The sequence below is a fragment of the Colias philodice genome, chromosome 8 (assembly GCF_061535455.1).
Source record: "Colias philodice isolate Cphi_HAF_F1 chromosome 8, ilColPhil1 Martin Lab GWU primary, whole genome shotgun sequence".
Taxonomy (NCBI): domain Eukaryota; kingdom Metazoa; phylum Arthropoda; class Insecta; order Lepidoptera; family Pieridae; genus Colias; species Colias philodice.
The window spans coordinates 3,357,836-3,384,120 of record NC_143093.1 but is presented as its reverse complement, the minus strand read 5'-3'; the positions used below and the strand labels follow the sequence as shown (position 1 = coordinate 3,384,120).

The 26,285-nt window shown below is 38.1% G+C and overlaps 1 protein-coding gene across 6 annotated transcripts; it reads right to left on the bottom strand.

Annotated features, from left to right (window-relative positions):
• Window positions 1–106: 106 nt before the first annotated feature.
• Window positions 107–24,760, bottom strand: gw (trinucleotide repeat containing adaptor protein gawky). Of its 6 annotated transcripts, none has more exons than XM_089698022.1 (18): window positions 24,623–24,760; window positions 23,618–23,719; window positions 22,317–23,333; window positions 22,136–22,237; window positions 21,912–22,037; window positions 21,418–21,593; window positions 20,755–21,315; window positions 19,858–20,303; window positions 19,414–19,668; window positions 18,174–18,330; window positions 17,502–17,624; window positions 16,339–16,476; window positions 14,990–15,147; window positions 13,970–14,102; window positions 13,212–13,544; window positions 11,209–11,328; window positions 8,714–8,854; window positions 107–8,379 (listed from the first exon to the last, which is right to left on the bottom strand). In XM_089698022.1, the coding sequence occupies exons 3-18, from the start codon at window positions 23,107–23,109 to the stop codon at window positions 8,263–8,265; spliced, it is 3,879 nt and encodes a 1,292-aa protein (XP_089554148.1). In that variant the 5' UTR covers window positions 23,110–23,333; window positions 23,618–23,719; window positions 24,623–24,760; the 3' UTR covers window positions 107–8,262. The 6 variants fall into 6 exon arrangements, with proteins under 6 accessions (XP_089554148.1, XP_089554153.1, XP_089554152.1 ...); XM_089698027.1 differs by having other exon boundaries at window positions 14,990–15,120; XM_089698026.1 differs by having other exon boundaries at window positions 19,858–20,294.
• Between the last annotated feature and the right edge of the window lie 1,525 nt (window positions 24,761–26,285).

The window sequence follows — 26,285 nt, the reverse complement described above, 5'->3', positions numbered from 1 at the left end:
ATGTTTATTTACTCATCGAAGAGAATATTGCTATTTTAAACATTTTCTTTTGTATGAGACTACAGAAGGGAGAAGGGAAAAGGAAAGGGATAAATAAAACAACAGATTTTTAAATTTTTTTTTATTTTTTTTTTACAATTAATCAGATAACATACATATCAAACCAGCCGAAGTATGGCTAAACCCATTTATTATCTAAACTTATGAACAATACAAGAAATTGATACATCTCAAATTTACTTACTTTAAATATATAGATATATTATATATGCATCCACTCTACATAAAATCTACAACCTACTTATTCATAATCTAAGTTTTGCATAAATTCAAAGTAAATATGCCCAAAAGAAATATTGTTGAACTATGAATATACATATAACTTTTTGGCAATTAATTGAGTATCATTTCTGTGCATAGCAAAATTAATTTTCTTTAACATGTAACTTAGATCTTATTTATAAAGAGGCCACAAATATAACATACGTTTCTGTCGTCAGTTCGATTACATAGGGACTTTTGTTAAATATTATTGCCTATATACTATAAACGTTACTCTTATGAAATGTAAGAAAAATATCGTTACGTTTAACTGAATTAGCCTAGCAGTGCTGTGCAGTGAGTCCGGGTGTACGGGCGCCCGCCGTTGTGCGTACACGTTGCGCTAACTACCGGTGTCGAACCGCCTCCTACACTCCATACCTACTACACTTAATGTAACATATACCAATACAATACCATACAACACTTCACATAATGATCAAAACAACTATTTGTCATCTACATAAAATTTTTTCCAAATGTTTTATATTAAAATATTTCTACTTATCGTAACCTTTAATTAGTTACAGCCAACTTTACAAATAATTGATACATTAGACTCTCAAATAGATCTCTACTAACTATTATTAATGGTAAAAAATAAAGAATAAAATACTTCTAAACATTGCATTTCAATCACATTAGGTTTAGTTATAATTATACAATAATAACATCTTTTTAAAACCCGAACATAAGTATTACAAGAACATTGATATCGTTGAGTTCTGGAATGGAAAATAGCACACTTAAATTCACTAACTGTTACACTTACATAATAATTATTGTTCTCCTGCATTGTTTGTAAAATACATTGCTTTTTAGGTAGAGTTTCAGAAAAATAACAATAAAAATATATCAACTATATTATACGCTGATATAGTCCATGATATATACCTTAATTAAAAATAACTTAAAGAAACGTTAATACAGGTGGGTGTACCAAATAACAGTGCAGTGCGTTCGATAAGTACGGGGGAGGCGATAAATAGTATTATTATAATATATAGGTGAGGTTATCGAATGAGGTAATAGATAAAGGAGCGAGTGTGCGGGTCCAACTGCTTCTCTTATTTGGTACGCGAGGTCGGGTCGGTGCGTGCGCTGCGGGTACACCCCCCGCTGCAAGGCACTTACCGGCGCGCCCGCCGCGCACGCACCGCCCCACTCACGACACGCTTTCAGATATTGACAATACACGAGTTTCAAATAAATGCCGAATAGTTACAAAAGAACATAAGGAACACTACAGCAGCAATCAAATTGCGAATACATTTGTACTACATAAAAACTTAATACACAACCATTTGCGCGAAAAAAGACTGAAAAAGTTCAACTTTTTGTCACAATGAAACAGGTAACAATAAAATATCGAAGCGTAAAGGGACTTCTCGCGCCTTTGAGAGATTTTTTTCTAAATTTTAAATATTGAAACTTTGTAACCGACACATCTATCTAACGCGCGAGATATTGCGTAATACCTGTTTCATTATCCTTTAATACTAGATCTTTAGAATAAATTTCTCATCACAGAGATTTGCACAAAAAATCTTCTATATTAAGCCTATTGATATTCAATTATGAAATTTATTATCTGCTTATTACAATATATGTCCAATAAGAGTACGAATATAAAGGAGGATTAATTACATGGATGTAATATGAGACGAGACAGCTTAAATCTACACTAAACTTATCAATTAGTATTATTTTGATATTGTTATTTTTTACGACACTGCAACACGCTTTATATAAAACTACATTGTACTTTAAAAACAAAGGTGGTACCGAAAAATATACTTTATTATAAAAACAACAACGCCAATCGTTTATTAATTTTAGAGAGATGCCACACATACAAACACTATCAAGGCAAAGTTGCACGTACATTACGATAACTTAGAATTTTAATATTTGAACGCAATCAAATCACGGCTATCGCGGATATGAATACAAAGAAAAACATTCGATTTAGAAATGTTATGACGATATGCAAAGTTTGAGGAAAATAATGTTCAGATGACATCGGTGGTATGGATACCTAACATTGTTATCAGTCTCTGTTCGTACAGATGTCATGTCGTTTGGTTTACGCTAAGACTGGGTGGACTCCTGCACATAGAACATGGTGGGCTCAAGTGACGAGTCGGTGCCGAGTGCCCAAACTAACCCCTAAAGTAACAAATACGCGAAGCAGTTATGTCTCGTCACATACATACGTGTCGCTGGCAGTAGGAAACCTCTAACAAAATAAATATTTTCATCCGACTCACTGGATAATATTAAAAATATTTTCTTAATCACAGCTATCAGTCTGTCAAAATTTAAATTAAGTATATTTCAGAATTGAATTAGTCGTTCCTCACTTACTAGGTTATTCAAGTACAATCAAGGTACAAAAGTGACTAATTTAAGAGCGCAGAGTATTGTTTCATGTCGCCGATACAAGTTGTACGATAAATTGGAACATTGGAAAATTTGGTCGTTGAAACTACGTTACGTATATCAAACGCAGAGGCGTCGAGACCGTATCTCTTATTATAGTACAATTGAACAATGAATATAAACTTCACACAGGTACAACAGAGATCTAATGAAAGAATAATACGAATATAACTAGTTTCATATAAGGATATGATTTAATAATTATGCTCGATAACAAAAGCTCGTGTTAAGCGATGTTCGAATGCGAGAGACTAGAGAAGCAGTGTGTCGTGCTAGCGAGCAGTACTGGAGTCTACTGCATCAATTAACTGTTCGTGGAGGGGTTGGCTTCGATACACATACATACATATATACATTATACGCGATATACTCTTCTGACAAAACAATCAAATGCAATATGAAAGGTATATTTACGAGAGGCTCGCGCGGTGCGCGGCCATTGTACGGTTTAGATTGTACATTTTCACGAGTACTGCTCAGTGAACAAACGGACTGAATGAATCTTACTGATCTACAATAACTATAAATATAGCAGTTAAAAATATTTTCAGCGATCACATTTATTTAAATTACCACATAGAGAAATTTAGCTTAGTTCAACATTATCAATGGCCCGCTGTTTACACGTAAAGTCACTCAGTACATTTTTTTTAAATATTTTGTATTAATCAATTATTTGTGTTTATCAACACCCTTTCACTTACAGCTATATACCAATAATACAAAAATCCATTTACTATAATTAAGGTAAATTTTAGATATTTAAACACTAAAATGTAAAATATGAAACATCCTAAATAAACTCTGATATTCCAATTTTAGGCATTAGCTCAATTAATTAAATATATTCTTGAGTGACTATGACAAAAGAGAAATAAATGCAATATAATAATACTACCCAACGATTCCCTTGTAACATTTCACAGGGTCCAAGCTGCTCGGGCCGACTACCGTCCGTACGTCCTACGGTCCTACGCTACGTCAAAGCCTTCGTTAGTATATATTTGGTATTCACTTATCGCACCACAAACAAGACTAGAGGAATGATTGCCTCTTGTGCCGTCGGCGCCGCTTCGCCGCCTCTCGCCACGATCCCTCATAAATAAGGAAGACTAGTTTCATTGTAGATATCACCTAATGTGCTTCTATTGTATCAGGACGTCAACGACAACGTACAAAAATATATATAAATAAAGACAACAAGCTTTATCCCTTATCAAATTAAAAAGGCCCTGAATATTGTGCACTATCACTACGATTATGTCGATACAGCTAATTACGTCAACACATATTATGCAGTTATATTTAAATGGAAAATTAGAATGTCTTTTCAGTATGCATCGGCGGTGAGCGTACGTTCCGGGGTGAACTGAGATTTCGTACACTTGGTCCCTGTGTGACTGCACTCGTGCAATACGACGGCGTCTGAGATCGGTTCGCTTTCAAATGCTTTAGCGTCTCCCCGGTCCTGTGAGACTCGTATCCGCGAAGTCACCAGATATAAAAATATTCGCATAAGAAAATAAGCGGCAACTAACGCTATTGCAACTTTCTATTTATCAGACAGAGTAGGAATAATTGTTTACGATTAATTTTATTATAACAGTATTTGCGGGCAATTGAGACGAGACGATAAGGATACGTCGTCAACTCGATGCATTATTCTAAAATGGTCCATTTAATTTAAAACATTAAAACTAATCATTGGAGATGGCAATACTAAATTTAAAAAAGTTTACTCCTCTAAGGGAATAATAATGTTAAAGATATAAATAATAAAAATAAAACAACAATATTATGAGCAAACTACTATTTGAATACTTGAGCTAAAATAATAACCAGAGCAGCTTGGATTAGATAGAAACCGTCAAACCGGCAGTCGTTTAATGAAATGGCTCCCATTTGTACGATCAATAGTTTGTTGTGATGTCAGAGATCCACAGACATTATCTAATGGCATTTAGACATATACTTTGGCATTTAAGTATTATGGAATCGGTTCGGGAAGCCCGCGTAATACGCGCGAACGACGGACGTGAATCTAAAAGAAGCAACTTATCGAATTAAATATTAATTCGGGTATTAAACTTCATGAAAATCAAAATAAATAGATAAAAATATTTACACATAGGTATATATATAATAATAATGTTGATTGATGACATAACACTTATAATAAAAGTAAAACGTAGCTAAGCTCATTAATGATTACACAAGGCGTCGGCGTCGGCGACTGCTCGCAGCCTCATATTGTCTCCGGCTAGCCCGAGCGGTGCCTAGCGCACAATTCATTATAATAACTTTGAAGGAAACGATTCAACCTGCCATCTGTTACGGTAACGTACCACAGTTCATTGAGGCACAATCATTGGTTTTTTATACATTTTTTATTTTTCTTTTTTTTTGTTTTTTATTTTTTTTTTCACTTACATCAATATCTATGATAATTATTATAATTACTATTAGGTACGTAAATTTATCCTAGATAACAGAAACGAGTCACGAAAATGTAAGAAGTGAAAGCGTGAAGCGTATTAAAATCTTTAAGAATATAATTTCACAATATATACATATTACGGTATACGCGTAAGGTATAAATATACAACAACATAATAATAACACAGACTAAATTGCACGCGGCGCAATCGTGTGCAGGAAATATTGACGCAGTCCATGAATCGAGTGGAGATTCAGTTAGCGCGGCGCGAGGCCGCTTCACAACCGAGCCGGCACGCTCCGGCGACAACACCGCTACACCATAACGCCTATATTACGTCTCAATAAATAACCTTTACTCGATATTTAAGTACTGTTTACGTTTAACTGACTAAAAAACTTCAAGGCGCGACTTCTACCGTCTTTATTCTATGGACGCATACGCTACGGGGCACTGGATTATACTTTCGTTACGACTTGGCTTGTCTAAATTTAAAATCGAAAATTTTTATAAAAATTAAGTTTTTCTCCCTTTTCTTCATCAAATTTATTGCTGTATTAAATTCATATTAAAACCGGTAGGCGACGGCGCTCGAGGCGTCCAGTATCGGTGTACGCGGACAGAAGTACACCGGACGATATAAAATAATAAATATACTTTTAGTTAACCCTATCGAATCGATAAAAAGAAACACCCTCACTTAAAAATTGAGCTCGACAACAATAGAATTGACATTGGCCTGTTATCTCGTGCACTATTGTTGCGTAGACGTAACACGAATGGTATAGGAACATCAGATCAATAACCCGTACCGCGAAATTAATTTCAAAACAATTTGGAAGATATGTCTAAGCGGCTAATGCTATAATTTTGTTCCAGACACCGTAACATATCTTTGATACTCATTCTTTGGCACCAAACACGATGACATGGTCATTATGGCCCCTGTAGACGACACTCGGCTCACGCATACGTGCCTTCCTTCGCGGTTGAGTAAAAATATTCCCCGACGAAACGTTGTAGAGACGTGAAAAAATATTTTTACAGAAACATTCGAAACGCTACACTAAAAGGCAAATTAATATGCAACCGATACAATGCATTCGGATGACCGTCCAGTCACGTGTAATACGGATGTCACTAAACGAACGCATCATACAGCGACACTAACTACGGCTACGCGTCCAAACGCTATCGAGACAAACTCACGAACACACATCGACCACTCAACTTATTTTATAAATTTGTGAAGAGTTTCCGAGCGCGGGGCTCGATAAGGTACAGCGAATACTTACACCTAACTTAGCACTAATCGTTATTAAAGATCACTGGAAGATGCTCAAAGTACAAGATACACGTCGATAATAATTAGTGTTACGCTTATGAAGTCGATCGCTCGATCGCAAGCGTGGTGGGTCCTCACAAGCCACGCCCCGCCAGCGCCATTGAGTCGCCATTACGCTTCGCTATCACAGTTCTTATTGCGGCGAAAGACTCGAGAGCGGCTCTAGAGGTAAAGTGGTCTACGCGACCTCGACGAAACTTTCGGCAGATTTTTGAGCTCAGAAACAATAGTCTGAACATACTGCAGCTTTTTTGAGATTTTGGTGACCACCCAAATTATTTTTGTCTCAAAAATGTTCGAAGCTCGTGAAAGTGTGGTGGGCCACTCTATCTAAGTGCCTGTGTGCTAGCGAGACGTGGGCCAGTCTCTGGTCGGGCGACGCGAGCTCGCTCTGAGCGCCGCCCGACCTATCCTATCCCGTAATATACTGGTAATGATATATTTTGGCAGAGTATCTCTGTGGCACACCATCAATAAATTAAAAAGTAAATAAAAATTGTAAATAAACTTTTATATGATAACGAACATTTACGAGTGCAATCGTTGCCGTAAAATATCAATAGTACGCTTATCGGAACCTACCTATAGGACTTAAGTTAGCTTACATCTACGATCGTAATACCGACACGACTACCGCTACAGGTATATTATTAACAGAATATCTAAAGCATATGTCACTTTGAATAACGTTCAAATTGAGCCTATAGAAAATACCACAAATCTTTTATTAAATAGATATTGATATGGCTAAATTTAAGTTAGAACTTTATACTTATCTATACACAAAAGTGTAATATTTAAATTACCGTCAATTATAGTACTTTTATAACACTTCTCACAAATGTATGTAATATAAAATGATAAAACAATTTTCAATTTAATATATTAGGTTACCCTTACATTAATCGTATAATCTAGATAATCGTTTCATATATTTATTTAAACATAAAGTGGCACTTGAATCACAAATACTGGAAAAAATTTGGGGAAACGGCGTCGGCGGTGCCGAGCTTCGGCTCCCAGGCAAGATGCGGCCCCGTGCGGCCCCTAGGCGCTGTCGCACATGCGCTTCTAGCTCATCCTTTTTTTGTTTTTTTCTATTACTTATAAAATTTATCAACTAATAAAAAATCTTGCATACCGGCGAAATGCACTTAAAATTTATTGCTCAATAAAAATATCACTACTGGAAAACGAGGGCTCGACGCGAGCGAGAATTCGAAACGGAATAAATAATAATAAAAATACGACACGGTAAGCGAATAAAAACGAGAAAATAATAATAAAAAAAACGCGAAAGAAAACTCGGAACGCAACCGCCCGCGCGCGAAACAGCAACAGCCCGCGGACGCAACAAAATAATAAATACATACTAAAATAAGGCCACGGGACGAGTGACTGAGGTAGCCCGCGACGCATTAACTCTACCGCCGACACTACACTCTCATATTTGGTGACCGGCGACACGCCGCGTGCGCGTCACACGCGAGCCACGCGCCCGTGTCGCGCGACAATCTTATATACACTAAATACTCTACGATGAACACTTACGAAACAGTAGACGATAGTATGTGGACAGTTGGCTACGGCGGGCGAGGGACCCGCCCGCCCCACGTGACTAGGCGAAAAAATATTCCACTCCCGGAGGAACGGCCAAGCGTAATTACAACTAGACACCCGCTCCGCTGCAGGTCGCCGCTACGTTTGTGCGGTGGGCTTAGATGGACTCGCCGCCGAGCAGGTCGGGCGGCAGGAACGAGTTCAGCGACGACGGCGTGGCGCGCTGCTCGTGCTGGTCGGGCCACAGCCCGGGGAACCCGCCCCAGCCGTCCTGCTGCACACAGGGACCAGGTTAGCTATTGGCTATCTTAACAGTTATACGTGTATTAAAAGAAACAAAGTTTATTCAACACCACACAAAACAAGTAAAAATTAAAAATAGAACTTATAGCTAACCAGAACCTAAAAAGGGTAGCAACTCAGCAAGTGCTGTACTCAACACATACAGTTTGTAAAGCGTTGATTTTCTCATTCTGATATAGCTAACAAAAACTGTACTTTTTTTCCAATTTCCATCCTTAAATTAGCCAACAAAAACTGTGCTGTTTTCAATTTCGTTAAGTTTAAGTTTAGTTTTCCTAACATTAAAAAAAAATCCTAATATTTACCTTGGTATTGCCGCCGGCGCGCCAGGCGCCGCCGCCGCCGGAGCCGAGGTGCTGCAGGATGAGCTGCACCTCCGACTCGGCGGGCGACTCCGCGAATATCGTCGTGTTGCTCAGCACGCAGTTGTTCAGCGCCATTTGGGCCTGTTGCACCAACGATATTACATTATATGGCTAATCACAAAGCAATTCTATGATATAAGTGACTTGACAAATCAAAAATAGTAATTTAAAATTAATGTATATCATATCTGGACATAAATTAATATATTTTTTTTCTACTGTGTTGGGATCTATAAGTGTTGTGGGATATGATATTGTATGACGGAAGAAGGGCCCCAAAGGCTATTTTTAAAAGAGTAACATCAGCAATTCTGACGTCACCATCATCAGAGCAGGCGCTCATACTCGAAGTAGAACGCCCGTTGGTATTTTACTGCCTTTTTAATCTACGTGGAAATTATAGAGAGAGCTCCGAACGCTCCGACGGCCGGCGAGTGAATGTGCTCTGTGCCGTCGGTCGCTCGTATTTAAAGCAAACAATGACTCACAAGAATTAGTTTGAGTGTTGCCACTCGAATTTTTACAATGAATTTTCATCAGTTTTAACAAACATTAATTATTTCGTTAATTTAATTATTTCATTAGTGGTTGATTAATGAATCAACCACTTATTTAAAAAAAGATCAAAGTAAACTTTAGCTAGTTTTAATTATTTAGTAGTTTGAGGGTAGTCGTTTATCGTCGTTGCGCCGACACGGCCATACTGACAGGCGGTGCGCGCTCTGCACCAGCCTCGTTGTAAATGTCTCGTTGTAAAAGCAGGTCACTAATGCGCTGGACTGACCAAGTGAAATCTGCTATAGGAATTTGTGTATCAGACTGCACCAGACAGTCTAGTAACAGGAAGACATGGCGGGAGATCGTGCGGAAAGCTGTGTCCGCCTCCACTACCAATGTGGATGTCTCAACGTGACCACGACCACTCTGCCAAGAGTGAATCGACAAAGAAGAAGAGAACGATTCTCGGCGTATTTTGTGTCGGTTCTCGGAGAGTCTCGAAGGTTCTCGTAGATTTCTCGGAGGTTCTCGTAGATTTTAAGTCTAACACGGCCATACTGACAATCGTACGTCCTCGTACGCCTTTTCTCGTATTACAACACTACGGTAGTTCATCTCGGGATTTCAAAAACACACTGCCTCGGCCACACCGACTTTTCAGAATACTGAACACTCCACATGACAGACACAGTCCGTTCGCGTATCATGTGATCAACACCTACTCATTTGTGATATAGGCAGATTCTCGAAGGTTCTCGTAGATTTCTCGGAGGTTCTCGTAGATTTATGCTTATCACAAAGAGAGGCGCAGCTCAGATAACACACACAATTCCTTCGATGAACTACACTCCCGTTACAATTATCCACGTAACAAACTTTTACTTTACACAACGCACGAAAAAACACAAACGCCAGTATGCCGTTACAAAACTACGTAAACGTTAACATTTAAAAATAGAGAGCTTGAATTCTATCCCACTTCTGATGACGGAAGAAGGGCCCCAAAGGCTATTTTTAAAAGAGTAACATCAGCAATTCTGACGTCACCATCATCAGAGCAGGCGCTCATACTCGAAGTAGAACGCCCGTTGGTATTTTACTGCCTTTTTAATCTACGTGGAAATTATAGAGAGAGCTCCGAACGCTCCGACGGCCGGCGAGTGAATGTGCTCTGTGCCGTCGGTCGCTCGTATTTAAAGCAAACAATGACTCACAAGAATTAGTTTGAGTGTTGCCACTCGAATTTTTACAATGAATTTTCATCAGTTTTAACAAACATTAATTATTTCGTTAATTTAATTATTTCATTAGTGGTTGATTAATGAATCAACCACTTATTTAAAAAAAGATCAAAGTAAACTTTAGCTAGTTTTAATTATTTAGTAGTTTGAGGGTAGTCGTTTATCGTCGTTGCGCCGACATGTATAATGTAGTTTATAATATATTTGCACGCTCAACTACGAGCAGAATGTTTAAGGATCTATATTATCTGTATCTACAAACATCTTTGTAATTCTACATTCTGCAAATAAAGCAATTTGAATTTGAAAAAAAAATTGAATTTGAATTTATACTCCCCCCGCTTATAGCTTACAATTAAATGTACACCATATTATATGAAATAGAAGTGTTGATGATGACAGCTCACGCTGCAATTCGAAGCTTCATCATACAAAATTATATCATACTATTGTAAAATAAGAAAAAAGTTAAAGTTAAGTCAAACTAAATCATACAAAACAATAAGTAAAAAGATTTTGTTAGTTATTATAGTTTACATAATATTTAAAAACAAATATATTTTCAAATGTTTTTTTCCAAACAATATTGAAAACTGTAAACCATATGAATATTTCTCAACAAAACTAGACCAAGTAACATCTTATATTAGAAACTCGAAATGCTCATAATCTAATCATAATCTTCATAGAACTTACCTTAGCGGCCTCTTCGCGTGTCGAGTAGCGTGCGAGAGCCAATCCCTGGTTGAGGTACAGGTGGAAGTTCTGCAGCGGCCCGTGTTGCACGCACAGGGTCTTCAGAGTCGACCCGTCAATCTGAACGAGGGACAAACTTATTAGTATATGCTTCATATTATAAGTATTGAAGTATTTTGTAACCTCTAAATGAATTTACCTAATTCTATGAATTCTATTAGATAATTAGAATTATTGAATTGTACATTTATATGCAATACGGAAGTATATATAATTTGGAATCTGATAAAATTACCCATGTCAGAAAAAAAATATATTGTGTGTCTTAAAGTCACATGTGTTAAAACTAGGGCATGCACCCGGGTTTACCCGGTTTCGAAAAACCCGGGTTTTTTGATGATCTTGAGAACCGGGTCTGAATAGTATGAAACCCGGTTCTCCCGGTTCCGACTAAAATATTAAAATATAAAGTATTGTTTATATTTTACTGCATTATTTTAACAAATTTATTGTATCTGGCAACGTCAGACTCAAGTGCATCGCGATTTTCGTGCCACGCCTCAAGAGTGGCTCTAATTGGTTGTTTAACCTTAGATGATTAGTTTCCTACGGTTGTATTACCAAAAAAAAATTAGGCTTCGAAATTGACAAAAATTAGGCTACAGAAATATTTTTATTAGATTTGTCGTGAATTTGAAAAGCTGTTGATTTTACTGTTTCATATAATGATTCAGTCATGTTTTTGTTTTTGGTATCAAGCTGAAATTTATATCGAATACTCAAGTTTTCGGTCCCTTTTATGTGAAAAAGTCGAACTCACAAGCCAACGCATCAAAAGATACAGCCATAAATGCTGAAAATTTTCGCAAATTTCGACATTCGCATGGGACTCAAAACCTACTACTGGCTGGGCTACTACTTTTCATGAACACAGAGCCTTTAAATTTGGTAAAAGTAACGTCTTATAACACAGATAAAAGAAAATTGCTAGAAACATAAATTTTACAGTTATAACATTATTAAAAATAGGTTTGTTCGGAGTCCTCGGAGCGCGAGTCCGACTCGCACTTGGCCGGTTTTTTGCGTTACAATTTGCAGTGAATAAGGTTTAAGTTTATATGTGATATATTATGATAACAAGGTACTTTTATAAGACTGATAAATAAAGAGAAGTATTGAAATTTTGTTTCTTTATTAATTTAATTTATTATAATAATTATGTATAGATAAAATAAGACACAAGCCGCGTAAAATAAAAGGTCCATCAGGTACTTTTACAGTTACTTTTGTTTAATTTCGTATTTTTTCCGAAGTTTTATAAAAGAACCGGGTAACCCGGTTCTACCCGGTTCTGAGCTCGATTTGGAACCGGGTTTCAGAAACTTGGAACCGGACTCGGTTCTGCATGCCCTAGTTAAAACAATATGAAGAAGTGTAATTGAATAATATATGAGTAATATTGTCAAGTACAGTTTTTAAATTTGATATTTGAAGTAGATGCGATATTTTTTTAACTTCTCTTGTAACTATCAAACATATTTATAGTGGTATAGTTTGTTACAAACTATATTTTAAAACTGTATGTGAATATTTAATCAGAACAATAAGTGACTGCAGCAGTTCCTTCCCACGCAAAATCGATACAAAAAACAATTCAATCGGTGTTCCATATATTACAAACATGTATATTACAATATTAGCTAATATCGACTTGACATTATTCTTCGTATTTTATTAAATTTTTTGTAATACATACTTTAAAAAATACATGAACTATTCTTTGTTTTTTTTTTATAATCCATATTAATATTATAAATGCGAAAGTAACTCTGTCTGTCTGTCTGTTACTCAATCACGCCTAAACTACTGAACCAATTTGCATGAAATTTGGTATGGAGATATGTATTTTGATACCTGAGAAAGGACATAGGCTACCTTTTATTGCGAAATATGTACCACGGGCGAAGCCGGGGCGGACCTCTAGTTTTATTTAAAACACAAACCTGAGCAGTAAGATTCTTCAAGAGCAGCCACGTAGACGACTGCCACGAGGGCACCGTACGAGCATTGTTCCCGTGATGCTGGGGCCACTTGTTGAGGCCGGGCGGGGCCACGCGGCCCTTCGCCCCCCACGCGTCAGCCTTCAGGCCTCCCGCTGACGTCACGGGCGGGGCGTAGCTCCATGTAGACGAGGAGAGGCTCCTCTCGCCGCCCGGGGGCGAAGTTTTGCCCCCGAGCATGTCAGTGTCCTTGATTGCGGTCAACGATAGTGGAGATCGGACCACGGATCCGGGCGTCATGGCCGGATCGTCTTCGACGGTCTTTAATTGGTTGCCCTGGGGGGAAGAGATAACCATTATATGGAAAGGTAGGCACACCGGGCCTGCACGTGTTCTACACTACAAGCAGCCATGGTGGACAAAACAAAAAAAATGAAATGGAATTGATGATTAACAAAATCAGAGAAAATAAAAATGTAATATTTTGAAATAATCAAATTAGGTGATTTATAAACTGTGAATAAATGGTTATGTATTGAACAAAATAAAAACGACAAAAAAAGATGGGTTGCACTCCGGGAGTGCTGGCAGAAGTGAAAACTTGATTATTAACGTTGAGCATGTTTGATATCCATCCGTCTTACGCTTTTTCGATCAGGTCACGTGTCCTGACGCGAGTTTAAGGTTTTATACCCAACGCAGCTCAAGAAGTTTTCACTTCAAAAAAAATAAAAAAGGACTAATTCCACCCGTCCACTTACCTTCCAGGGCTTGCCGGGCTCGAACTCCGGCACGAGGTCGTACACGGGCTGGTGCGTGTGCGCCGGCCAGTCCTTGCCGTCCGCCACGTCCGCGCCCTCGCCCCACTCCGCGCCGCGCCCCACGCCCCAAGTCCTACACACATACGATAAGCACTTACCAATATGTACCTTTATGCAAATTTATATTAGGGATGTAACGATACCGATACCGATACCGATATATCGCCCGATATAATCGGCAAGCCGATATATCGGTATCGCCGATTATAAAACAACCGATACCGATATCAAACAATTCAAAAAACCGCGCCCAATGAACGATGCGAGAGGCCGCCCGCACGTGCGTACTTTGTTTTTTGAAAAAACTCTACCAATAGTAAAATTTTATTAGGAACTGATTGTATGTGTATAACTTAAAGTTTAACTGACTTTGCAAAATAATAATACTAAAATAAATGGTTTTCTTGTTTTTTTGATTTGGCATTGTTATGTAAAAGAATTCGATTTACAGTTGAGTCTCTGTTAAATGTTGGTAACTTTTATGCATAATTCACTATTTATTTTTCTATCAAGCCATTGATATCGGTATCGGTATCGCCGATATTTGATTACAAATATCGGTATCGGTATCGTATCGGCAAAATCATGTATCGTTACATCCCTAATTTATATTATATTTAAAAAAAAGGAGGTTATCAATTCGACCGGTATATTTTTTATTTTTAACAAACATTTTAGTAATTTCTCAGAATAACTCTATAAAACGGGTCAAGACAAAGCAATACAATGTCACTTAATTTATTTAAAATCTCTCAATATTCTACCCTAAAAATTTCCAGAATTTTCATTTAACCATGTTAAGTTAAACAAATAACATCTAAAATTCTGTTTTATAAGTTTCTAACACTAAATATTAACTCTGTTGAACACAGAACAAAAAATCTCTTGATTCCCTTCAACACGTATAATTACAAAAAATATACATATTGTTTATAATTTCTAATACAAAACAATACTCACGAGTCGGGTTGCAAGCCAATCTGGTTCAGCTGCGGGCTCGTAGCGCTCTTGGCCGTACCGGGGGCTCGGCTGAAGTCCGTCCCTTCGCTCTCCTTGTCCAGGGACGGCAGCTTCCATTGGTTCAGACGAGACTGTTGGTTACCGCCACCACCATATGCCTGTTATATTATTTAATTTTTGTAGCTTAAAGTTTAATATTTATGGTAATAAATAGTAATATCTATACTTATAATCTACACTAATATTATAAAGAGGAAAACTTTGTTTGTTTGATTGTAATGAATAGGCTCATAAACTACTGGACAGATTTTGATGAAATTTGGCACAGATAATCTTTAGACCCTGAGAAAGAGCATAGGCTACCTTTTATTGCGAAATATGTACCACGGGCGAAGCCGGGGCGGACCACTAGTAATTCATAAAGAACAAACTTAACCAGTACATATTGTACAATTAAAAGAACCAATTCTATAGAATTAATGAATTGTTTATTGTTCTTTTATATAAAGTTCGAACTATATTTCGATTTTGCAAATACGACGTTGCAAATATATTTCGAACTTTCTACGATAAATCAGATGTACATGTTTTTGTATGTATGTATTAAATAATTTCCGATACCATGTTGCAAATTACATATCTACCATTTAATTAAAAATCGATTGCTGCTACAATTTAATATTATAATGCAAAATTGCAGCAGCAATATGGCACACAACTTCCACATAATTAAAAATCGATTGCCAACTGTATTAATATTTCAATACAAAATTTCTATGACTATTTGTTGAGTTCTTTGATCTTTTCTTTGTAATTTTCATATTATAAAATTATTTGTAAGAAATACAATTTCGAGCTATTTTTGTTTCAATATTTAGCGTCAATCCTTTTAGTTTTTTATTAACCCAGATCATAATGTACATAACTTTACCCATTGTTATATCTTAATACAAAACTAAAGTGCCCTCTTCACAATGGGCAGCGTTGGGCGAGTAGAGGCAGATAGTGTAGAGGGCCTAAGTGCCTACGATCCGTTATTATTGTTTATTCAAAATCGTAACAGCGGCAAACATCGACGATCATTTGTTGGGCCAACGCTGCCCATTGTGAAGAAGATCCATCAGGAAAAATAACATGGCAGAATAAAAAAAAGACGGGTTGCACTCCGGGAGTGCCGGCAGAAGTGAAAACTTGATTATTAACGTTGAGCATGTTTGATATCCATCCGTCTTACGCTCTTTCGATCAGGTCACGTGTCCTGACGCGAGTTTAAGATTTTATACCCATTACAGAAAAAGTGCTCAACGCCGCTAAAGAAGTTTTCACTTCAACAATATCCATCAACTTACAGCCTGCGAATCTTTGCCGATGCTCATATCACTGAAGTTATTCGGCAGTCCAGCTAGAGGATCATGACTCTGCTTGAACAGATCCGCGCCGCCGGCCTGCTGCTTCATGTATAGAGCTTGTTGTGTCGCTATTTGGTTCTGTGACAAATAAAATGATATAAAGAACGAAAATATTGTGAACAAGAGAATATAGGACTTGTCAAAAATATGTTAATAACTGTATAATAATTATGTGGAAATACTGTATGTAAAAGTAAATAGCAATTGTTATTAATTTTTTTGTTCAACTTAATATAAACAGACCAGTTTATCACATCAAATTGAAATACAGTGTAAACTCTATATAACGACACTCGATTTAACGACAAACTCTCTAAAGCGTCAAAATCAATTGCCTTTGGTTGGTTTAGCTTATCTACCATACAATGATACACTCTACATAGCATCACACCCTCTCTCAATAACGACAACAATTAAGTAATAAACTCGACGTCATGCATACCAAACTTTCTTAGAAATTCGTTCTTTTGTTTACAAATTGGGATTGCTTGCACGTGTAGACTGTTTTTGACCATGACTAATAAGAGTCATGGATTATCTATACGTTATCATATTCTTAGTTGCTCACAAACTTTCAAACTGTAAACATGGCTAGTAAAAGAAAATCATTGTGCATTGACGAAAAAGTTTTGATATGCGCAATAGAAACGGGAGAGAAGATAAGTGATGTTGGCAAACGCTTTGGATTTAGTCGCTCTACCGTGTCCACAATTTGGAAAAACAAGGAAAAAATCCTCCAAGCTGAGGGCGAGGGCTTTTCTAATTCTGATTTTTCTTCTCTCCATTTAACGACAACTCTATATAACCCCATAAAATGCACAGTCCCTTCGGTGTCGTTATATAGAGTTTACACTGTAATTGTCTTTTGAAAAATATCTAAAAAAATTGGTCCAAATTCAATTTGTATTTAAAAAAAGTTAAGATTTGTTGCATTAGCTTTCAAAATGTGTTTTCAATGTGTATATGTACAACTTAACTAAATTGTTCTTCTGAATCAAAACCACTTCATAGTCTATCACCTATAAGTTATGTTCATTTATGTAGTAAAATAGAGGTGGGCAAATGAGGTACACAAATTTAATATATTCAAAATATGTACTTACTTGTAGAGCAGTAATCTGCTGTTTTGTCTTTGTAATTTGCATAGAGTACTGCAACGCGAGAGACGAATTGGCCTTCGATATAGCCAGCGTGTGCTGTTGCACCAACTGCTGCAGCACTTTTATCTGTGCACGAAAACAAATCGTCATAATTCAATATAAACTCGTTTATATGCAAAATATCCACGCTTAGAATTAATTTACCAACCAGTTTTAGCAAACACTATTATTGGCTTTTCGACTAATTAATTGACTATTTAACATTACGCATTTAGAGTATGTTAATAACTGAATTGTAAGTGAAGTTAATTTTATCAGGGTATAATTGAAATTTTTAGTTAACGTTTGATCGAAAATTCGTTTATACCTATTTTAATTTTCTATGTTTATTTTAATTTACGACAAAGAGAATTAAATGTTTTCTTCAATTCCATGTTTTTTAATTTTAAAATTTAAAATACTTGTAAATAGAATTCATTATCAAGTCCAAATTAAAACAATGTCCAAATAATAATGAAAAGCTTTATGTTCTTGATAACCATTTCATAAAAAATCATGTACTTTACAAGGAAATTTAAAATGAAAAAAACTTTATTTCAATACCTAAAGAGTAGTTTAAGACGGAAAGAAGTAAATTAAACATATCAGATGCAAGAGATATAGATAGAAACACACCTGTTGCAAGAGCTGGTTGAGCAACACCAGCGTCTGCGGTGCGAGCGGTTGGTTCAGTATCTGATGGTTCAGGTACCCAGCCGAAACGGCCATCTGTATTTGCTGCACGAGCATCCTGAGCTGTGCCGTACTTGGTTGGCCGCTGTTGCCGGTGCCACTGTGAAATGGCAAATGTTATAGCAACATTGTTTTCGAAAATTGTCAGGGTTGTTAGAATATAAGTATTGTTGTAGGTTAACTATAAGCCTCATATTCATGACTAGCTGCTCCGCGCGGTTTCACCCCCGTGGCTCCACTCCTATTTGTCGTAGCGTGATGATATATAGCCTATAACCTTCCTCGATAAATGGGCTATCTAACACCGAAAGAATTTTTCAAATCCGACCAGTAGTTTCCGAGATTAGCGCGTTCAAACAAACAAACAAACTCTTCAGCTTTATAATATTAGTATAGATAAGGATTTTTTTAGTTTTAATGTGGCTAGAAATTTTGTTTTATAGTTGACGCTGCACCGGCGAGATCACTTAAGTCACTGATAAGTTGGTTGTTATGACTATAGCATAATAGTGACATACATTTTTTTTAATTATATGAAGAACACTGTATAGGTACTTGTTTTCAATTGGATAGTCGTAAAATAACTATCAGTTTTTTTTTATTAAATTATGTACCTATTTGAGGATAATTTAAAGTATAAAACTACGTTTTTGCTTTAAATCAGGTTAGCACTCTGAACAAAAACGACATGAATATTTAATGCACTACACGCAATGCAATGACATATATGGTCAAAGACTACTTGTTATCTAGGTGAAATAGACTAAAATCTATTCAAAATTATTTTGTGCACCTTATAAAACACAATTTACAATACTAAGAAATTATCACATTTATATTGCCTTTATTACCCTATTCATAAATATTCACGATTATGTGTATTGATAATTTAAAATTATTATTCATGTTTCACTTCTATTTAGAGCATTATTGTAATTTACATTAACATTACTGAATTGATACTATTACTCGCATTTTCTTGATAAATTATATCTTTTAACTTTTCTATGAGTTACATAAAATTCTTGCTACTTTGAAATATTACAAAGACAAAGACATAATATGCTGAAAATTTACTTCATATTTTTAACCAACTACAAGTTACACTGCATTACAACACTGGATAGCTGCTAGAAACCCTGAAATAGAAACAGCTATAATCTAAAGGCTCTAATAAACTTACCTATTATGGTTGAAAGAGGGATGATGTTGCACCGCATGCGGTGGAGGCTGGTTAAGCAGCTTCTGTACAACAGCAGGCGACACGGAAGGTACGCTCGGTTGTGGCTGGAACGGTCCGTGGTGGAAATGCTCGTCCCTTCGCCAGCCGTCACCGCGAGCCGCGTTCAGCATCTCTGCGGCTTCTTCTACATTCATGTCACGGCTACGGAGAGCTGCCTCCGCTTCTTCCTTCTTGTAGCCCATCTCGAGGAGGAATCTAAGGAAATTAACATTTTATAACAGCTGAAATATTTAAAATATTGTCATTAGTTGCGAGCGATCGCGTGCTGTATGCTATCGCTTATCTAAATCGATTTTAAATATAACATCTGCAATGACATTTAATTAAATTGAAATATTTAAACATTACCAACATTTAACTTTTATGTTAATAAATTGTACAAACCTGAACTGTTTGCTATTCCAGACCATCTCCTTGGTCAACTGTTTGCCAATAGAGCCACTCTGTGGTGGTTTAGGTCCACCCCATTCAGCGATGTCATCGGGCCAGCCGCCGGTGGGTCCGGCCGGTTTGGGTTTGGGCACGGGCCAGAGGCCGGGTCCGGACGTGTCGGACCAGGCGGGCACGTCGCGGTCCGGCCACCCGGCGTGCGGCTCTTCCCAGGATCCGTTGCGCTGCGAGTGGGTGCCCCACACGGCGTCGGGTTTGGTGGGGGTCGGGGGGATGCGCTGGGGGGCCGGCGGGCCCTGCGGGGCGCCGCGGGCCATGCCACCCATGCCGGCGCGCTGCGCCCACAGGGAGGTTCCGTCGTCGAACGCGCCCGCTGCGCGCCGCGCAGCCGGCGGAGATGGCTCTTCCCAACCCGACACTTTGATACCGTCCTTCGGTCCCTGCGAACGTAGTATCTATCATAAAGGGCATACACGAGAAAAAAGTAACATACAAACATTTTTATTATTTTATTTAACATCTTTTAATTTTTTTGTCATTCAAATTCGAATTATATGCTTATCCAATTCAAACTTTCCATTTAAAAGAACAACACAACAGTCAGAATGGAAATTTGGTCAGTTCACAAATTATTATGTAATTAGAATTCAAGTCATAATAAGCCTGAATCAAATTGTGCAATTGTTGACAAACAGCAATTTCCCATTTGTGTAGTTAGCTTGTGACAGTTGAATAACAATTGACGAATAACAAAGACAATTTAGTAATTTTTGCTTTAACATAGGCTCAAATAACCATTTTCAAGCACAAAATTGTAAAAATTAAAATATACAATAAATTATTACAAACATTAAAGAATTGAGTCATGACTTTATTATGAACTTATATTACCTGAGCACCCCATTGGTTAACTGCACCAGTGGGCATCATCTTATTAGGAGCAGCTGCAGTGTGTTGATGGTGTTGGCTCCACATATCACCATTGAGTCTTCCGGATATTCCTCCGCGCAGGTCTGCGGGCTGTTGTCGTGGATCCGGAGTGCGGTGCGGGTCCAGCCTGGGATCAGCTGGTCGGTGAGGCTCACCCCAAGCATTCCAATCATCTTTCTTTGGTACTCCCCACTGCTGAGAGTGGGCTGGCGGACCTCCCGGCCACTGCTGTGGCTGTGGTGGCCCAGTCCATACATTAGCTGAATCAGCCGCATCGTCGTCTTCACCCCATGTGCCACCAATGTTGGTAGTAGGGGTATGGCCCCATGGAGTCTTTGATGCTGGCTGTGGTGGAGGCTGACCACCATTCCTCAAGTTAGCCTCCCAGAGATCAGTTCCAAGAAAAGCACCGTTATTAATATTTGGTTTCCAGGCTGGAGGGCCACCAGCAGTTGAGTCGACCTTTGAGCCAGGTTCAGGAGATCCAGGTACCTCCCAATTTGTGTCTTGGTTTACATGTTGCTAAAAGAGGAAATCAATTATACATAATGGTGATACAAACAACATTGTGATACAAACAAAGTGATTTTTTTATTATTATTTTTTAATATATAAGTCACTTACACCACCCCAGCCATCTTGGCTGAATAGAGCCTCTCGCATTGAATTCAATTGTTCAATTTTTGCAGATGAAGTGTTATTTGTATTATTCCCATTATTGCCATTAGATGTGGGCCCATTTGCATTGCCATTTGCATTTGGCATATTGTTCCCATTTCCATTGCTTCCATTATTTGTACCTATAAAAACATTTTATTAGTATGATGATATAAGGGCAGAGTAATAATCCATACTAATAATATTATAAATGCGAAAGTAACTCTGTCTGTCTGTCTGTTACTCAATCACGCCTAAATTACTTAACCAATTTTCATGAAATTTGGTATGGAGATATTTTTATACCCGAGTAAGGACATAGGCTACTTTTTAGCCCGGGAAAATGACGCAATCCCGGTAATCCCACGGGAACGGGAACTATGCGGGTTTTTCTTTGACTGCGCGGGCGAAGCTGTGGGTGGAAAGCTAGTTTTGAATAAAGAGTCCTTTAAATTTAATACCATTGCTCGAAGGCGCACCGTTATTGTTGGATTGGGAATTTGGCATGTTTGGAGGAGAGCTTTGCCAATTTTGAGATGCCGCGCTGGTTGGCGGAATTTGACTGCCATTGCCCTTGTTGCTGTTCACTGTAAGAATTATACTTCGTTTATATACGCACGTCGCCATAAAACATGTTTTAATGTGCAGCAATTGTTTTAAAGCATAGTAATAATTTAAAACTAACAATCAGCTTGAGATGTAGGCGGACGTTGTGAGTTGTTCCATTGTTGAGTATTATTTGTCCCATTATTTGTTTGGCCACTGGAATTACCACCCCAATTACCAGCTGTAAGAATGCATGTTTAGTTAGTTTTGTCTTTATTTATTATTTAAGCGATTTTTATTATAAAAAAATATGGACATACTATTATTCGAAGTAGGTGGGCTTCCCCAGCCAGAAGCAGCATTAAGAGAGCTTTCACCGCCGCCACACAGACGCAAGCGACGGGGTACACCCCAGCTATCTACTTCTTCACTCTTCTTAATTTCTTTTAAGATTCTTTGTTCGTTTTCGATCAGAGCCAGCATACCATCAAAGGTCAAATCGCCATTATCAAACGTCTTCAATACTGGTGTCTGGGTTGGTGTTTCACCAACGTCCAATACTTTATTGTCATGGCATTTAGTTGCAGACTTGTCGTAAGTAATCATTCGAGTTTTAGGTTTCAATAACATATCATGAGCAGACTTCACATTTAGTAATCGTGTCTTATTCATGCAAAGTTCATCTCGTATAATACAAACTGAGGATTTAAAAGCGTAATCAGACTTGTTCATATACTCTGGCGCTTGTGACGCCATCTTATAGTTTAAGTTAAAGCTACTGAAATACGGGTCACTGTATGAGATACCCTGGACTGTTATGGCGTTAATCATTAAAGGAATGCAGTAGTTAGGCGTACCGCCAATCATTTGGTTTTGTTGGATACTATCAACAAATTCTACATTATAAATATTATTATCTACCATTTTTACACTAACTCGCTGACATTCATTCTTCTCTTCGACTCGCTTAAAAGCACCAATTTTATTTGTGATCACCACCAACATTGAGGTGGAGTAATTACATTGCATTGGTTCGGTAACAGTATCAATATTGGAGTAACAATTATCCTTAAATAGACATGGAACACATAATATTACAGAAACATTAGACATCAGACAATTATTATAAATAGAATAATTTTCTACAATATCCAGCTAAATTTATAATTATTTTCACAGATTGCATATTGTTTCAATTAAAGACTAAGTAACAATGGTTTGTAGTGATGCAGTCAATAAAGCAGGTAGCAGTGTTTAGTGCCTCTATGGCAGAGGGCAGGGTGAGATCACCGCTGGAAGCTGCTGCGGACACGCCTCTAGCCCCAATTGGCCCAGCCCTACAATAAAATTACAATTATCATATAAATTCTTGTTGGTACTTATCTAATAACAAATTTGGTATGAGTAGATTATGACAGTCTTTTTAATGCAAACCTACTTCATAATGAAACACTTTGGAAATTTAATTCTATTTATGATGTAGAACTTTTTTCTTTTGAATTGTACTGGTTAATAAATAGTATATCAAAATTACATAATATGGTCTATAGGTCAAAAATTATTGCTACTATGTCAGTCTAGTTGGAAACTTATATGGACATGAAACCTATATAAATTTTACCTTATAGGACGGACGAGAGGCTGAGCTGTATATCACAGATAATGCGGGCTCGGCAGATCCTTTGGAGCAGCTTTGCAGATAGCTCGTATCGTTTCACTTTGTCTGCACGTAAAAACATGCAAATTTAATCATTCTAATGACAAGCAAAATATACAGAAATCTACATAGCAACAAACAACATCGTCCCAGCCTGTGAAATTTCCCAAAAAAGTAAAAATATTTTTGAGGTTATTTCAAGGACTAGAGCACGATTGTTTTTAATATATCGATAAAGGGTACCGTTTTATGTGATTTGGCTTTTCTTGTTTGTTTCATGGTTTGCAGCTATAAAATTAACAGCATATTGCGTCGCGGACATGATAAGCGCATATCAAACCAAAGCAGTGATTCGCGACGATTCGTTCGTACTTCGTCGTTCAACAAATTCACATTCACAATCACAAGAGTTCCATAGCCCAACAAACGGGATTGATATCATAAATCTCACATTTTTATGTAAATCATTAAAATAAAATTATGCTTTTCTCGGCAGGTATTATGTAGATACTTATATATTTGTGTATTTCGGCCTTGAGACTCGATGTTGAATATCTACAGACTCGGTATAAACTATACATCTATAATCTACGTTATATATTTATCTACAGTACCTATCTACACCTAGAGTGAAAGTTAGCACGATCTAATAGCATTATAGAAGAGAGAGAATCAGATAAACTTATTGTCATACGCAAATGAACACTTAAAATTCACTATAAGCTTAAAATAACACTAATTATCACAGTTTTACAGGAGAAAATACAAAAAATTCTTACGTGACACGAACGAGCACAACGGTGTTATATTACTAGATAGAATGAGACAGAAGCTCTGTGCGATCTTGACGCGCCGCTTATTAGAGCGAGACACTAAATACGCCCGAGAAAGCGATGCCATAAATGCTAAAAAGGTTCTATGACGATTTACACCACTTTGGTTTACATTTTTTGAGAAAAAAGCCCATACCTTTGTTTTGTATGGTTGTTGGCACAATCACTACATAGATTTATATAAAATTACAATCCCAAACCCCAAGAACACGGCTTCGACGGCTGGATGGAATGATTTCGTCGTCGGGGTTCGCACGACGAGTAACATAAACGTACCCATTCTAGAAGGTTGCCATCTCAATACAATTGCAAGCCTGTTTAGAATATATTTTTCTTGGTCGCATAATAGCAATTTGCTTAACATGTACTTGTGTAGAATATACATTGTACACTGTATATATATAGTAGGTAATTAGGTAGGTATGTATAGATTGATACATAAATACCGTTTGCGCTTCGCGACTACTTAGGTCTCGTGTGGCAAAAGCTAGCTGTTATTCTTCGCGTTGTTTTGATAAATCGTAATGAAAAATATATAAACCGTGGCATTATTATCTATTACATTCAAATTATCGTAACTAATCGATAGAATAATATCGTATCTTATACGTATTATACCTAGGTATATTATAATAAAACGCTCTACCACATCGCTCTACCATGATTTAATTCCAAACCCATAAATAGGGACTTAAACGTTAGAGGAATGCGATATGCTGAATTTCAGTTTTTCCTTAAAACAAAAAACCTACTTATTGTAGGTACCTATAACTTCCCCCCAACGGTCCAGGCCTTGTCGTGGCGGAGGGGCTCAGTAGCTCGGAGTTATGGCCCTCTGAGTGAAGCGAAATTGGACCAGCGAGGGGCTGAACGGCTGGTTTAGAGTCGGGGAGACTCAACCGGCCCGACGGCCAGGGCTAGGTGTGGCCCAGCGGCCGCTGTGTGCGGCGTGGGATGGCGGCCAGAGGTCGTGGCTTGGCGGACCCCGTGTCCACTAGGCAAGGGTGGTGCTGAACGGCAGTTGGGAAGCCTCGACTGACCCGACGGCAGAGGTCCTATTTGTGGGCCAGAGAGGAGCCGGCTTTTATGCGGCGGTGGATGGCGGCCAGAGGTCGCGGCGCGGCGGGCTAGCTGGTTTAGCAAGTCACGCCGTGCAGCGGAGGGCGGGATCCCGACGCGTCATTGTGATGACGCGCGGAGACTCCTGCAGAGGTGTGGGGCGGCGGCCGCTGTAATACGACCGTCTGCCAACTCGTAATCCGGTCCGTGGGGCCGGACCGAGGGCCGCCACCTCTGCTGAGGTGGGGGCTGCGAGGTAATCTCTATAAAAGTGCGCCGGAGGGTCTCCCGACGTGTATTTCACACATCGGAGGACCTTCCGGCGTGCACCCTCCGGCCGGACGGTGATGGGGTCGGGGGTTCGGGGGAACGCGGATGATGGAGCGGGGAAAGATCCATTGTCTGCGCGTTGGTGGCGTAAGCCTTCGTTCCAGCAGCCGCCAACGAGGGGGGTTCTAGTGGTGGGCCTGGAAACGGGCATCTGCTGGGCGGGACACGCGGTAGAGTCGTAACCGTTCCCGCAGTTCCGTCCAAAGCAGCGCGATGGAACAGAGTGGGGTTTTAGTCGGTAGAAATCCGACATAACCACGGCTCCATCCCCGGGAGCCGGGGGTATCTAAGAAGATTTCCCCACTATAAAAAAAAAAAAAAAAAAAAAAAGGTACCTATAACTTGACATAAAATAAGTAGGTACCTATCAGTAGGTTCATTAATAATTGTTTAAACATATAGGTACCTAC